Source organism: Pteropus vampyrus, unplaced genomic scaffold (assembly GCF_000151845.1).
Source record: "Pteropus vampyrus isolate Shadow unplaced genomic scaffold, Pvam_2.0 Scaffold168, whole genome shotgun sequence".
In the NCBI taxonomy this organism is placed as follows: Eukaryota; Metazoa; Chordata; class Mammalia; order Chiroptera; family Pteropodidae; genus Pteropus; species Pteropus vampyrus.
The window spans coordinates 1191158-1206833 of record NW_011888949.1 but is presented as its reverse complement, the minus strand read 5'-3'; the positions used below and the strand labels follow the sequence as shown (position 1 = coordinate 1206833).

Sequence of the window (15676 nt, the reverse complement as noted above, 5' to 3'; positions counted from 1 at the left end):
TGGCCACAAAAACCGAGCTGACTCCCCCGGAAGGGAGAGAAGAGGAAAAGCCGGAAGTGCATGTGGGTCACTCACAGTGAGGTCAGCGGGCACCGCAGCCAGCAGTGCTGTGTGTTGGTGCCTTCTGGGCCGTGACAAGTCTTACGTGCGTTTTTTTTGCGTGACAGATGTGCCGATTGTCCTCCGTGTATCATTTTCGTAATTCTCAGCACCACCCGTGGACCGGGCCCTCAGTCTTGCTCTGTAGATGGGAACCTGTGACTTTCAAGGCTGCCACGTGGACAAGCAGACGGGCTCGAACCCGGGCCTGCCTTTGGCCACCAGCTCCGTGCGCACAGGCCGTGAGCACGGGAAGACAGCGGGCTGTGCTCGTGGCCCCCGCATTGGGGAAGGGGCTCAGGCGCGCACAGGCAGCAAGGCGGGAAGGTACTCGAGAACAGTTTGTATTTTCAAAAGTTCAAATTAAGGTTTTTCCACTGAAGCATGCAAGACGTTTTCTAAAAAAAATTGTAAAACATTTTATTTCCTGCTAAGTTAAATAGGTTGTAAAACTCATTAAATCTATCTAAATTTTTGGGTAGGAAACTGTAAATCGAGTCTGTTACCTACGTCGCTGTACCTCCCGAGGGAAGGGGCCGCCCAGGTGGCTGGACAGGTGCTGGGCGCATCGTTCTTTTCGTTGCGCTCCACGCCGGTCCAGAGAGGGCCTCGGGCGCTGCTGGGACAGCTACGTGAGTTCGTGACTGTTTGTGACCGGCGCAGCTGGGGACGCGTGCACTGTCGTTCCTGGTGACCTCACGGCAGAGCCGCACGCCCGGAGCGTAAGCTCTGGGAGCGCACAGGTTTCGTGTCCTCGTTCCTGTGGCGCCGGCGTCGATGAGGGCGTGGAAAGAATCAGCTGCCCATTTCACAAGCATCGAATGTAATTGCATGTAGTACGTCGAGTTTATACTTGGCATAGTTTTTATGTTTTACTCTTGAGTTTTATCTTTAAAAATGTGAGATACTTGGCCAAATACTATCCCGACGACACATCTAAAGTTCGCTTCTTCCGAATCTGTTCTCATTATCATCTTAGCTGCTTTCGACCGTGGTTTTAGGAAGGACTGCAGAACGTGCCCCAGACGGGTCAGGTCCTGCGCGCTCCCTGCCTCTCCCTTCCCTCTCCCGCTGGGAGCCGCTCGCTAGGACTCCTGCGATGCGGTGCTTTGTAAACGTCGCGGGATCGGCGCTGCCACCGGCAGGGTCTGCCGCCTGGCACGCGGCTGCCGCAAAGAGCAAATGAGTGTGCATCGCATCTGTGAGTCACCGGGAACAGGGCTTGGCACATGAGGGCTCAATAAATGCTAATTATTAGTTGTAGGGTTTTTATGAGGCTTAAATTAAATGAGATTATGCATGTAAAATGTTTAGTAGAGTATCTGGCATTTATTAAATGCTCAGTAAATGCTACTGGCTCTAATTTAAATATTCAGGTGCCAATATGTCTAAAGAGGCTGTGTCTTTGGATCTCTGCGTCTGCCATACCTTTAGTGAATTTATTTTTAGGGCACGAGGAAAATAATTTCTATATTGGCTTTTTTACCAATAGGTACATGTTACGAAGTTATACAAAATTTAAATAAATAGGCGATTACTGTCTGATTTCTCAGTTTAGCTCATTTGTCAGGCTACGCCCCAAGTTCATGTTTGCTTGTACCGTTAAAGTGTCTCTCTTTGACTGCGCCACGCGTCAGTGCAGTGACTTCTTCGACGAGGCCCGTCGGTGTCTAACCCGTCCGTCTTCTCGTGTCCCCTCTCTGTAGGTCTGTGGAACCTCGCTTCTCTCTTCTCCAACCTTTGCCTGTTTGTGTTGATGCCCTTTGCCTTTTTCTTCCTGGAGTCCGAAGGTTTCGCTGGCCTGAAGAAGGTGAGTGAACCGTGTTTCGGAATTAAATCAGTTAAGTGAAGGCGTAACTACCATTTGTGGCGAAGTATAAAAAGTCGGCTTGCGCAGCCGTCGGACTGGAATGTGAGAAGTTCATTTAACGGCTGCGCACGGAGTTGCTCTGCCCGCCCACGGGCAGGAAGCCGTTGCGGACTCAGTGCTTTGTGCTGCGCACGCGCGTGGCGGAGCCCGCGTGTGCATTGCACACGCCTGCTGCTCAGCGGCTACTCCCCTCGTTCGCGGGCGCTCCCCTCTGGTCTGAAGCATGACACGAAGTTCTGAACACCTTAAAATATGTCTACGTAAAAGCGATTTCATCGGCGGTGTTTTCAGGATGCAGCGTGTCATACAATCAGACGTGCCCCGTCAGCTGGCCAGGCGAACCGGGACACTGCGCTCCTGAGCCGGGGTGGCGGGGTCAGAAGGAGGCAGCATGGGGCTTTGCAAGAGCATCTTGCTAAGTGGCAATGACGTTATCTGTCCTCGAATACAGCCTTTTAAAATGAAAGGAAAGGAGTCAGGTTTTCGAATATAATGCAAAGATTTAAGCAGCTAATACTTTTTGGGTGATTTTTAAACTTGACGAAGTGAATTCTGGTGTTAGTTTATTTACAGACACATTACACCTTTTAATTTATAGTGAAAGTGTAACTATCTTATTACTGAGTAATACTGTGACGCCCATTAAATAAGTTGGGCACGGGAGGTTGTAAATGCGTGTGCCCCTGTTATTTCGTAACTTTTGTGGGTTCTCAGGTATGAAATTGTTTAGTCTAACATTTCAACCTCTCTTCTCACTGAAACCTGTAGTATGGCGCATTCTAGACTTCTCCTCTGAGGGGTGCCGTGAAGGAGCCTCCGAGAGGTGACGGTGAAGGTGATGTTTCCGTGGGCTCCCCTTTCTGTTTTCGGGGTGTCTCTCTGTGCTCTGACAGTCTGCAGCTGGGACAACTGACAGTCGGTTTCGTATTCAGTAAACGGAGCGAGATCAGAATGGAAGGCTGTGTTTGGCAGTCATGTCTGACGTTGAGAACACTGGTTTCATATATTGGGATTGTTTTTTATGATGATGTGCTTAACTTATTTAAGTCATATGTCATGTGAATAATTATATAGTTTCGGTTTAAAAAGCTCTTTGACCGTTCATCATTCCTTGAAGAAACTCTAGGAAGTTTTGTTGCTGAAAGGGACTCAGTGCAGACCCGCCTTTTATAAAGAGAAAACTGGGGCCCAAAGACAGTAAGTGTTCTTCAGGGGCCCGAGCACCCGCGTGGCCAGTCGCAGAGCTCGTGCCCTGCCCTGGTGCTCGCGTCCTTCACAGGTCAGCGCCGTGGGGAGCCGGCCCAGGACAGCCGGGGGGAGGGGCACGGGGCCGTGGGCGAGTGCTGGCCGGGGACCGCACGAGCAGACTCCTGCACGGGTGCCATCTGCCAGCAGGAGGACAGAGGCAGAGTGACCCCCTGGGAGCCAGGGCACCAAGCTTCTGGGAGACACGGCAAAGGTGACATCCCAGAGGGCCGACGACAGCGAGCATCAGAAGGAATGACGTCATCGGAGATGCGCGAGGAACAGGTTTGGGGGCATTCTGGAGCCTTTCCACGGGCGTTCGTTCCTCTGCCAGTGATAAAGCGCTCGCTCCGCAGTAATTGCTATTGTCATAGGAGCTCGCTGGGGACGGCAGTGGAAAGACGGGGCTCCTGCCTGCAAGGCCGCCCGAGGGGGATGTCAGAGATGCGACGAGCGGCACGCACGTGGTGCGGTGACCTTGCACACGCCGAGCTGCTGTGGGGGCGCGGGGCCGTGGGGAGCCTCGGGTTGCCGGTCCGGAAGGCTTCCTGGGGGGCCGGCCTGCGCCTGAGCTGAGAGCGGTGGCTGAGCCGGTGTAGCTGGTGGCGCGTGGCCGAGCAAAGGCCTGGGTTCTGGCCGGCCCGAGGCTGCGGGGCGAGCCGGCGTCTGGGGCCCGAGGCCCGGAGTCGGCTAGGTCCGCGGGTTTTATGCCCTAGGCAAGAGGGAGCTGGCGCAGGGCTTTCGCCAAGGATTTTTGCGTCTTCTGTTTTATTTGAGTCCATTTAGGGACAAATACACGTGTCCGAGTTTAACCGCGTCTCCGAGGGACGGCGTGTCACATAGGAGGAGCCCCGTGTTTTATAGAGGTGCCACCAGGCAGACTCGGTCGAGTCCCCGGCCCCTTTGAAGAGGGGCGGGGGGCAGGGGCTCCAGCACATGCCAACCCTCCCTCCCCGTGTCTTCCTGCTGCACGGCCGGGAAAGCTCTGCGGATGTATTTTCACACTCGGTGTCTTGGGTGGTACCTAGCTATGCTGCTCATCAAAATCTAGTCATTACTTAAATAGATTATTAAAAAAAACCAATACGAACAGACCCCTCGCTTCCAAATTATTTTTCTCCCTCCTTGTGAACTAACCAACCAGAAAAGCAACTTGGCTGAATTTATTGAAGCAGAATTAGTTACCTTCTCTAGAATTAAAACAAAAAAACAAAAAACAATAAACCGACACGAAACCCCAGGGACGCGTCCGTATTCTCGTGTGCCCTCTGCAAACGAAGGTCTCAGGGGACATCGGCTCGAGGCGGGACGTCAGAGGGTCCTGCCGGCCTTTCGCACCGACGCTCACGCGACATGCTTCCTCCAGATTTTTTCCTTCTCGTGTCTTATACATGATCGAAATGTTCTTTCCTAAGCACGTCTTTGACTGCGTTCCTCACCTCGGAATGCCTCAGGGTCACCCGCTCCGTTTCGTGACCTCAGAGGGACCGATGTGGTGAGTGGTTGTGGGGAATAGGACCAATCCGAATACTTCCCAGACACGGCCACGAGTTCAGAAAGGCAGCGCTCAGGGCGTCACCCCGTGCCCGGCCTGGGTCGTCGTGGAGCGGAATGAACGGGGGTGGCAGACACCGAACTGGTGACCTTGCCCTTCGTCCTGTTGCAGGAAGCAGGGAGAGGGGAGGGAATGAGTGTGCTGGGGAGCGGCCAGCTGAGACGGGGAGGGGACCCGGGGCCCAGGGCCCGAGGACTGGCCAGACCGCCTGGGCTCTTACTTCATGAGGTTTCCTTTCTGTAAAGTGAGCATGGTGACGATGGCCACCTTTATTACCTAGAGGACGAATGAGAGGCGACTGCTCAGGAAGCCAGGCTCAGCTCAGTGCATGTCAGCCGTCGTCACCCAGCGTGGTCCTGGAGCTTACTGCATCTGACCGCTAGGTGTTCTAGAAGCTGCCGCTGTTGTGTGGGGCTCAGTACAGTGCGCTTGGCTCTTAACCGTTCACGTATCACCTTAGGCCACTTGAAGATTCCGAATCGTGATTCCCATTCTGAGGTGGCACGGACCGGAGCAGGATCAAATCTGCTTGACGACGAGGTGCAGTCTAGACCTTAGAAGTGTCGTAAAGCTTTACGATTAAGGTGGTCACGACACATGCCATTTAAAAATATTCCTATTTTTCAGTTTTAAATTAATTACGTGAAAGTCCCAAGGGCCGTTAGCATCTTATCGTTAAAAGTAGTTGTGCGAAGCACACACTTGAGCCTTTCAGGCTGCTGCCTCTGTGGGTTAAGATCCTGGGCGTGCACTGGGCGTGTACTGGGCAGGTTCTGAATAACGTTAAGGTTTTCAGTTCTGAATGTCACGGTGGTGTCGCAGCCGCTCCGTCTGCTGCTTCACCGAGTCACAGCGTGTGTCACGCAGCCGGCCGGCAGGTCCGTGTCTCCGTGTGTATTCCTCGGAGGCGCTTTGCTCGTTGGCTGCGTTTGACGCGTTAGTCCCAGCGATGGTGAAGAGCTTGGAAAACACCTCTAATTGGTAGAGCCAGCAATAATTCCAGTAATGACAAACCTGTAGTATGGGTAAGTTAAAGTCCATTTATATTCGTTGGCCACCCTCCTGGTGCTGTTTTACTGTGTCTAAGTCTGGTGGAGTCCCTAAGTGGCACATGGCCCCACCACCCTCCCATTGATTCCCCTGGGCCATCGATGTTAAAACAGCCCCTCGCATATTGTGCCGAGATGCGGAAATTGGCCACTAGCCACGGGCGGATGCAGAGCTTGAATTGGAAATCAAATTAAGCAGAATTCTCTACTTAGTTTTTAATTAAACCACTATGTTAATTCAAACAGGCCATTTTAAGCCTGGGGGGTTGGCCCTGTCCTTTTAAGGGCCTCAGATGGCCTTGCGGCTTCCTCCTGACCGTGGCCTGCGTCCTGTTTTGAGGAGACCATCTCCTCGCTGCGGCTGGTCTCTGACTCAGGGCTAGGAGGGTGTCCGTGGTTCTGGTAAAGCGTGTTCGTCTGTCTGTTTCAGGTAGAGGGCAGCTTTCATCTTGGAACTCTAACCTGCCATTAGCAATTAGATATTTACCGAATTTGGATGATTCCGCCGTCACCAGGATGTATTGTGTGGAGCTTCGTATCTGTTCCCTGAGTCTGAGCCTGACCCCACGCCCGCATCTTGACGTTTCAGCTCCGATGAGGCGGCGGCATCTGCGGCGTGTGCTTGTTTGTGGTCGAGACGCCGTCTCTGCAGTTTCTACCTCGCTCGCTCAGCCGCCGACCGGAATCCGGGGGTCTCGGGCCCACGGGGCTGCCGTCCCCGTCACGCTGCCGGTTAGCTGTGCCGTTTCCTCTCTCCACGTCTCAGAGAGACCGCCGCCCTGGCCGGGTGGTGTCAGGAGATGGCTTCCGATCGCCTCGTGAACCCCGAGGTCGACCCCCCGGCCCGGGTTGGGATCGGAGTGAAGAATGTGTTTGTTTCATGTTATGTTTCCCCATCTAACTTTGAATGAAAACGGTACGAGGGAAACAACTCAGCAACTTAACGCAAGTGCAAAAACCTCGCCGGTGACAGATGAATTCGTAAACTAAGGCTGTTTCTGGCAGCAACTTTATCTCGCGCCTCACCTTAATGCCGATCTTTGATTTGAAATCATAGCATAAAATTTAACATAAGTGACAGCAACATCCTGACCAATTACCCAAACCATGCAGACATCCCCAAACGTCCAGAACATAGCACACGGTCTGTGGGATTAAGAGGTTAACTCCTATAACTTCAAACGAAGTGCTTGATAATAAAAGCAAAAAGTACAAAATTTGCGGTAACTTCCTTTCTTAATTAATTAGACTGACCAGGTGGAAGCGAAGGGCTCGGTGCTGGTGCTCGGCGGGTCCATAAAGCTGAGGACCGTGTCAGCACGACGGAGGAGCAGCGAAGATTGTTTTCATATGTCCCTCTCCTGTGTCACAGTTTGAAATTGTCCTGGTTTATGTCCCTTTTGGCAAACTTACATAAAAGTGACCCTGTACTGTATTTTATGACCAGATGACTTTTTCCCCCCAGTGGCTAATTTGTGTCAGGCCTCCATCTTAAAGAGATGCAGAAACGAGAAGGAAGTCCAGCCCGGCCTCAGTCAGCTTTCATTGCGTTCTTTCATTATTTTTGCTCGTTTTTTGCCACTGATCATCCATAAATTGTTGGAAATGAGTGATTAAGGAAGTGCTGCTTAGTGTTAGTGGCACATGCGCATATTCGCATGTTTTTGTGGGCGAGAGGAAATCACAGGCAGAAAGGAAGACCCCCGCTGGGAGCCTTTCAGGGGACTTCACCCAGGGTCGCGTTTTGATCTTCGTTTATTACAGAAGATGGAGTCATATCTCACTGACCACTGTTATGTGTTAATTTGATTTTTCCAACACCTTCGAGAAGAAAAATCATTCAGCAACTTATTAATAGAATTCCTCCACCCTCCCCCAGCCGGGAGCACGCGTTTCTTTTTCCACAGAAACGACGTGGGTAAGAAGGATTATTTTCAAAACTTTCGGTTCTGGGGTGCGCTTATGCGGGGGGCCCCTTTGGAACTGTCCCTCCACTGTACAGGCGGGGGCGTAGCGGTGTGACCAGAGCGTTTCGCACGCGGCGGCTTGGCGCGTAGGGTCTCAGAGACGTCACGGTGTCTGTCACAGCGAGGAAAAGTACATTTACCCCATTTAAAAGTTATTTGAGTTTATAAAGATTTTGAACGAAAGTCGTTTACTTCGTGAAGCGACGTTAATTCTGTCACGGCTCTTAGTGCCGTTGCGTAGTGGAGGGAATCCACTGTGACTTCAGGACATCTCTTTTCGTGAAAGAGCATCACTCAGTCGCCCATCACCTCGTGACGGTCTGGCGCTTTGGGCTGGACTGTTACGCAGCACCTCCAGCTCGGTCTCCGTTTACCGAGGGCAGGGCGATGTCCCCTGGAGGGCTAGACCGTCTCTCTGTTTGCACGACAGCGTAGTGGCAGAGCCGTGAGCTTTGGCTTTCAGAAGACCCGCACTTAAAGCCTGGGTCTTCTCCTTGCGGACCTGGGACTTCGGGCACGTGTCTCGGTGTCCACATCCGCGAAATGGGCTGGCCGTTCTCCCCTGGCCGTTGGTTGCCCCCGATCTGTTTGCTGGGCACCCAGGACCCAGTGGGAGCAGCAGGTATCATTAGCTGCGCACATGTATCAGCTACATGAACTCGATAATGAAACACCGAGAGGATTCGTGGGGGATTACTTTTTATGCAGTATGCGATAGCAAAGCGCTATCAGCGGTTATAGTGGCCTAGACAGGGCCAGCTTTCCTTATTTGCTTTTTGAAATCGGAATTGTTTTATCTTATACCGGTATAGGTTGTAAAAAATAGGTATTATGTTTAATAGGTAACTAAACTTCCAACTTTATTTTATATGATGATTAAATTGCTAACAAATGTCTCATAATTCGGGGCTCTTTGTTAAATGAGGAAAAGTTTTGGTAGGGAGGAAATAAAAAATCACCAGGTTTAGGTTTTAAAGTAATTGTACTTTTAATTAAACTGGACCTAATACTTCCAATATTCGTGAAGCAGTTTTATAGAAATAGTCATCGTCAATTAGAGTCTCTTTTCTAAATTTTTTTTTTTTTGGAGAATTGAAAACTCTACACCCTTGGTTAAAATGAACTTTATTTGAAAGTAAAATTAAATGTCGGATTTAATGCCGACCACAGAGCTTTTCCGTAAGCGCGATCCGCCCCTACAGACCTGCGGGAAGGGCTCACCGAGAGGCTGGAGCTGAGATTGTTAAAATCTTACATTTATTTGGCATTGAAACTCATATTTATTTGTCTATAAAGTCATTTATTCAGCACGTCATGGTGTTAATCTTCTGATCGCTTTGAAGTGTTTGCCGATACGCAGCTTAAACTTGGCGCATCACGTCACACAGCTCACTCACCTGGCCCGTGGGTGCCGTGCTCACGTGTTCACCCCAGCACCTTGAACCCGTGTCCCTGGCCCCTCTTCCTCGCTTCCTGTGAGTTCTACTGGCCTTTTATCAGGGACGAAGTGCGACTCAGTTATTTGTTAATTTGGGGCAGCCTTTGACCTTTTTTTCCAGGTCTGAGAGGCTTTGTGGTCCCTGCTTGAATGAGCTCGGGTTTCGTCGACAAGTGTGGGGCCCAGCCTCTCCTCCCGGCCCCCAGCTTTGTAGCCGTTTCGGCCTTTCACGGCCTTTGTGTGTCTAAAGAAGGACTTTCCCAGTCCGGGGCTCAGACATTCCTTCTCACGGTTCCAAGATGGTTTCCACGAGCGCACGCGTCCCTCCTGACTGCGTCTGGATGCCGGGACGCTGCAGGCTGAGATGCCCTGTCTCGCTCGGCTCGTGTGACGCATACTTGCGAGGCCGATGATTTGGGCTGATTTTCCTGTGTATCTTGACTTCTATCAGTTTTTCATTAATATTTTAATTTTAATTGAGACAATTTTAGAGAAAGCCAATTAACCCCACGTTGTATTTTATATCATTTCAAATTGCCTGTCAACATTTGTCCTTGGATTATTGTGTAATTATAATTAGCGTGTACATATACTTTATGTCCTTACTTTAATCGTGCATTTCACGTACGTGAATTTCCTGGTGCAGGAAACGTCGTCCAAGCTTTGACGACGTTTGGCGCAGGAGTCCTGGTGGCCCGCTGGTGGGGTCCAGGGCCCTGAGGGGGCCTGCAGCGGCTTCGCCCGTTTCCATCTCCGTCTCCGCAGGGGCGGAGGAAGCTCGCAGGAGGCCGAGAGCCGTGCGGGGTGAATCCCGTCTGGTAGACGTGTAGTCGGTTTGCTCCCGACGCGCGGGTAGCCCGGCCTTTTCATTTTACTGTCCCATCGGGTGTTACCCAGTTCCGCGTCTATTCTCAAATTAATTGTAGCATTTTCAGTGGCCTAAGTCAGTCCGGATTCTTCAAATTCTCCTTTGACGTGGTTTTAACAAAAATTAAAGCCACGTGGCTGTGCTGCTGAAGGCGGTGAGGGGCGGAAGGGACTGGGTCGGGGGGCGCGGTCAGAGCAGCAGTGGCACCCGTTCTGGGCCCAGGGCGAGAAGGTGGTCCTGGTGCTTGAGAGTCAGCTCGGTCCTTACGAGAGGCCACCATGGGGGACGCTGCTGAGACGCCACACCCAGAACCGGATCCACTGTCACCGGAGGCAGGAGATGGTAGAGGATGAAGCAGGACAAAAACCCTTAGCTATAAAGAGGAGCAGATGACAAGACATTTGGGAAAAGACAGCCCTGAGAGATACTGAATTCAATGTACTCGAAGAGCTAATAGACACTCACAGCAGATTTCAGGGAGACCTGAGAATATTTGATCCAGCATTTTAGACGTTCTTTGGCAGGAGGAATTAAGGCTATCTCACCCTCATAACGCCAGAAGCCGAAGTTCTACTGACTCATTCGGATAAACAGAAAATTGAGTGCAGACAGTTTCCAGGGCATTTCTACCAGACTTCAAAGGGCAGATAACTCCAATTTCATACAGATTTGTCCGGAATCTTGGAGACGGGACATTCACAGCCTTAGGGGAGGGACTAGTAGACTCTTGATGCTGCAGGCAGACAAGGAGGAGAGCATGAGGAGGGGACATCGTGGGTCACCGTGTTCATGAATGCCTGTGACTCTGAAAGTCTTGAGCCGAACCCAGCGCTGCGCACTAAAGGTCCCCATCGGGAACACTCACTTCAGGGATGCAGGGCGGGTTTGCCGTGAGAAAGCCCGTGATTATAATTCCTGTTAGGGGACCCTGTGAATGAGAATAAAGTTGAGTGAGCACCTCACAAGGGGCACAGAACATAGTCAGTAAAGTCAACAACCGTTCACGATGAAAAAACAGACTGAAAACTAAAGGGAACCTTCGTAACTGGGTAAGGAATACCTGCCCCACGCCTACACGTGGTACGTGACGGAGAAACAGTGGAAGTATTTTCTTTGAAGTCGGGGTGCCAGCCTCAGTACCTTCACCGCCACGAGTAAGCACAGCTGCGGCAGCGCAGCCGGAGAAGAGGGAGCAGGGACAGAGAACGTCGTCAGCAACTGAGGTTGGCCACCGGAACGCCCTGCAGGGTCTAAAGGTAAATTAGGAGTTCAAATAAGAAAATTTAGCAAGGCAGATGGAAATAGGCTTTATATAGAAAATCAATAAATGATAGCAGCAAACAAAATCTAACTACAGTACCTGTTACAATAGCAGGACAGCCTAAGATGCAGTGCAGTAAATCCAACAAATAATATGTAAAGCCTTCATGGAAATAATATATGGGAACAAAAACATCTTATTGAAAGATATTAAAGAAGGCCTAAATAAGTGGATAGCTATTTCTATGTTTATGAATTTCTTCATAAGGTGAAAATGTCAGTTCTCAAATGATCTTTTAGAGTCGATGCAATTCTAATGAGAATTCCGAGAGGTTATCTTATGGAACGTGACAAGGACGTAGCGATTCTGATGGAAATGCAGGGAGCCCAGAGCAGCCAGAGCAATTTTGAAGAATGGGTGATGGAACTTACTCTATCAAATATTAAAAAAGGAGCAAAGGACCCGAATAGACACTTCTCCAGAGAAGGTACACACAGGGCCAATAGGCACACGAAAGACCTCAGCATCACCAGTCACTAGGCAATTGCAAGTCAAGACCACTGAGATACTTCGTCACGCTCGTTAAGATGGGGGGTGGTGGGGAAAGGTAACAACCCAGAAAATACAGGCCTTGGCGAGGATGCAGCGTGCTCAGCGCCCTTCTGCGCTGCTGCGAGAGTGTGAAATCGTGTGGGGGTGTGGAAAACAGGGTGGTGGCTGCTCAGAGATCACAGGCGGCGTCACCACGTGACCCAGCAATTCCGCTTCGGGGTGAATACACAAACAAGTGGAAAGTGAGGCTCCCCAGGTATTTATGCTCCCATTTTTGTGGCGGCGTGGTTTACGCTAGCCAAAGGCTGGAAACAACCCAAGTGTCCATCAGTGCATTGTAAATAAGTAGACAAGCGATATGTGGTGTGCACGTACAGTGGAATATTACTCAGCCTCAGAAAAGGAAAGGCTGGCACGTGCTGTGATGTGCGTGAACCTCGAGAGCATTATATACCTGTCAGACACAGTATGACTAATACTGTGCAATCCCGGTTACATGAGGTACTTGGAGCGGTCAAGTTCATAGAGTCAGAAAGTAGACGGTACTGGGGGCGGGGGGAGAGGGGAGTGATGGGTGCAGGGTTCCGGTTTGGGAAGATGAAGGTGACAGCTGCACCACAGCGGAATGTACCAAATGCCCCTGAACTGTGCACTTAAAAGTGGTTAAAATGGTACATTTTGTTATGTATATTTTACCATAATAAAAAAGTACATAAATGACGAACACGACAGTCTATTTTAATGATAATGTTCTAGGAAAAGAAGCTTTCACGTATTTTGCTTTGATTTCTTTACTGACATCGTCGGTTTGTCTTAAGCGTGTTTTAAGCTCCTCACCTCCCTATTTCCACGGCAGTTTGTCCTTGTGTATTATTTCCGTCCTGTGGGGAGGTGGAAGGCACAGGCTCCGAGAGCTGACAGCCATCCAACAGGGTGACCACAGGCAGATGGTTTCACTTTTCCGGTGCGAGCCTCCTCGTTCGCGATGAAGTTTGCCTTTCGGTCGGTCGTGACGATTTGGGGGCCACGTGCGGCAGCTGCTAGGAGCTCGCCACGGGTCAGGCCCGTCTCCTCTGCCCCGTGAGCTTTATGCCCAGAGGAGTGTAAGGACGGGACTAGGGGCGAAACTCCTGCTGGCTGACCGGATGCCGTGCACTGAGAAAGGTTTCTTCCAAATGTAGAATCATGGTAAAATGTTCGCTCTGAAGTTCCGGCAGGTTTTTATAATTCAGTTCTTTCATTTCCGTGTTGGAAACTCGCTGTATCAATTGACCGACTTATAGTCTGGAGGATCTTTGTTCAGCCAATGTGAGAAATTTCTGCCTGCGAATTGGAATACAACGCATATCTCAGCGCAGTGCACCGGTGGTGTTAGTGATTTGATTTTAACTTTTCCTGAAATACTTTCTGTCAGGTTTTAATAAGTTTTAATTTTTCTATCTCGTATAGACTACATTCAATATAAGAGACTGCAGAAAATGTTAATATTAAAAAACGTTTCACTGTAGAACTTAAGAAAGCTTTCTAGAAAGCTGTTTTCTTTGACTTGGGACCAAAACCATTTCGTTCATACTCTTAATTACTCTGGGAGCAAAACGGGGAATGTCTGACACTCTCTAGAGATGCTTGTTTGTAGTGTTTTCATGGTTTGAAATAATTGATACCTGCCTTAATTTTCTGTCCTTTATCAATGCTTCTATCCATCTTCCCCAGATGACTGCGTGTATGCTTGGTGCAGTCTTGATGTCATGCTGAGCAAACCTTATCTTAAGGCTACTGAGAGACCCTTTTTGTTAAATGAAAACAATGGTTTGATATTTATTTTAAATGTTCTGTGAATGTGGAAAATTTTCCCAGGCTTTCCCGATGGGTGGAGACATAGTGTATCGAGTGCTGTTTACATACCTCCAGGGGTCAAGATGAGCGGGCACAGTCTTGTCTGAATGTTCATCACCATAGAAACATACCGGCTTATTGTTAGGGCTTTCGTAAGTGCGTTGCGATTCTCACTTTATCGACATTCAGTGCAGAGCAATTAAATGTGTGATTGACCAGCACAGACGTTTCAAGAAGCGATTGTAACGATTTTAGTGTTTTAACTTTCCTCATTCAGTACTCGCTTACATCCAAAAAGAAATTTATGAGTTTACATGTATTTCGTCTTTCCTAGTTTATTTAGTCAATTAAAACTGTTACAATGTTGCGATAGTTGTAATTTCCAAACTAATACTGGCACGAAACCAGGTAATTAATTATACAGCTTACTTTTCTTAAAACTACATATGGTATTTCACTGGCAGAAAGTACTTTGTTTCGATGGTGTTTTTTACCATTACACTGTGTGCTTATTACACTGTGACTTTAATTAAAGTGCTAGGGTTTCAGTATGGGGACTTAGGTTCCTGGTTTTTGGGAGGGGTTGGGATGAATATTCATGCTGGAGATGAGCGTGTTCCGGAGCACCTGGGATGCTGGGGACGTGTGGCGGCGGGCGCCCGGTGCCCTTTCATCCGGGAGACTTGTCCTGCTCTTTAGGCTGAGCAGTGGAGACCTTCCTCTGTGACAGCGTTTGGCCACTTCGTCGTTTGCAGGATGTTTCAGTAAGTCGTTCTGACATCTGGCATGTCTTTTAGCTCAGCACATGGGAGAATGGAGTTGAGAGGACCTCCCCCTGGGGGCCTCCTTGCTCCCCATCCTGACTCTTAATGGAAAAATGAGCAGTCGGCATAGTTTTCGCTTATATGCTGTCCTGCTGGTGATTAATGGTGGCGATAAAAGCTCTCACAATGCCTTTCATTACTCGGCAGACGGAATCACATACAGAAGTTTAAAAACCTCACACGTTACATGCCACAAAGCCTGTATTCTTCAGGCTTTGTAATATTTTTGTGACCCCCAAGAAAGGTGCTGGCGACAGTGTATATATTTTCGGTGCCTGTATGAGCGGTGCGATCTGATTGTTTATAGTCCCATCACTGCTTTCTCTCTGGCCTAAAGTTGCCGAAGGTAAAAAAAATCTGCCACGTTGCATTTAACAAACAAATCTGTTATGTTTTTTATTGGTTTAGCTGAAGTGTATACATGTGACACTTAATCGATTTCAAGTTGGGCTGATTTTGTCTCATTGAATCACAAGAAGAGAATAAAATTCACAAAAGGAAAACATAACTGTCCTTGCCTCCTAGTGGATTAAGTCAGAATAACAGTTATTTCTTGCTGCATCAGTTACCTTCCATATTTCATAAATGGCATAATCATATTCCATAATTTGGGCGGCTTGCTCTGTGGCAGCCTTTTCTGTAAATGTAATATTGCTAATTCGCTTTTTTATTTAGATTGAGAGCTGAAAATAGATTTCTTTTTTGTGAGTTATTTACTATCTTTCAAAAGAAATATTAATTCGAAGTAGATTTTTGAATGGTTTATATGAGTGGACTGCAGAGGTTTGTTTTTTGTTAAATGTTTCTTATTCGATGGCTTAAGCACGTGAGTATACAATTTAGACATTTCTTCTCGATATTATTCATAGATCTATAATAGAAAAAGCACGCTCTTGGAATGAGATAGCTTGTTTCTTTTTAGAAAGATTGTTCACATATAATTTTTAAAACATACAGGATTTTGGGGAGGCTTAGTGTGTAAGTACATGTGGGTGAGCGTGTGGCTGTTTAACCCTCGTGCCACTTTCAGATAGGGTCATACTTAGGTTGCATTTTAAATACGATCTGTTTTTCTCAGTGCAAGAATGTGCTTTTTCTGAACATAAACAGAA

General features: G+C 48.9%; 1 protein-coding gene across 1 annotated transcript in view; it reads left to right on the top strand.

The window, feature by feature from the left end:
* LMBR1 (limb development membrane protein 1) overlaps positions 1-15676 on the top strand; it is an 86119-nt gene that overhangs the window by 28436 nt on the left and 42007 nt on the right. Inside the window, exon 5 of the mRNA XM_023536735.1 lies at positions 1806-1909. Coding sequence (XP_023392503.1) covers positions 1806-1909 — 104 coding nt within the window. The remainder of the gene's footprint in view (positions 1-1805; positions 1910-15676) is intronic.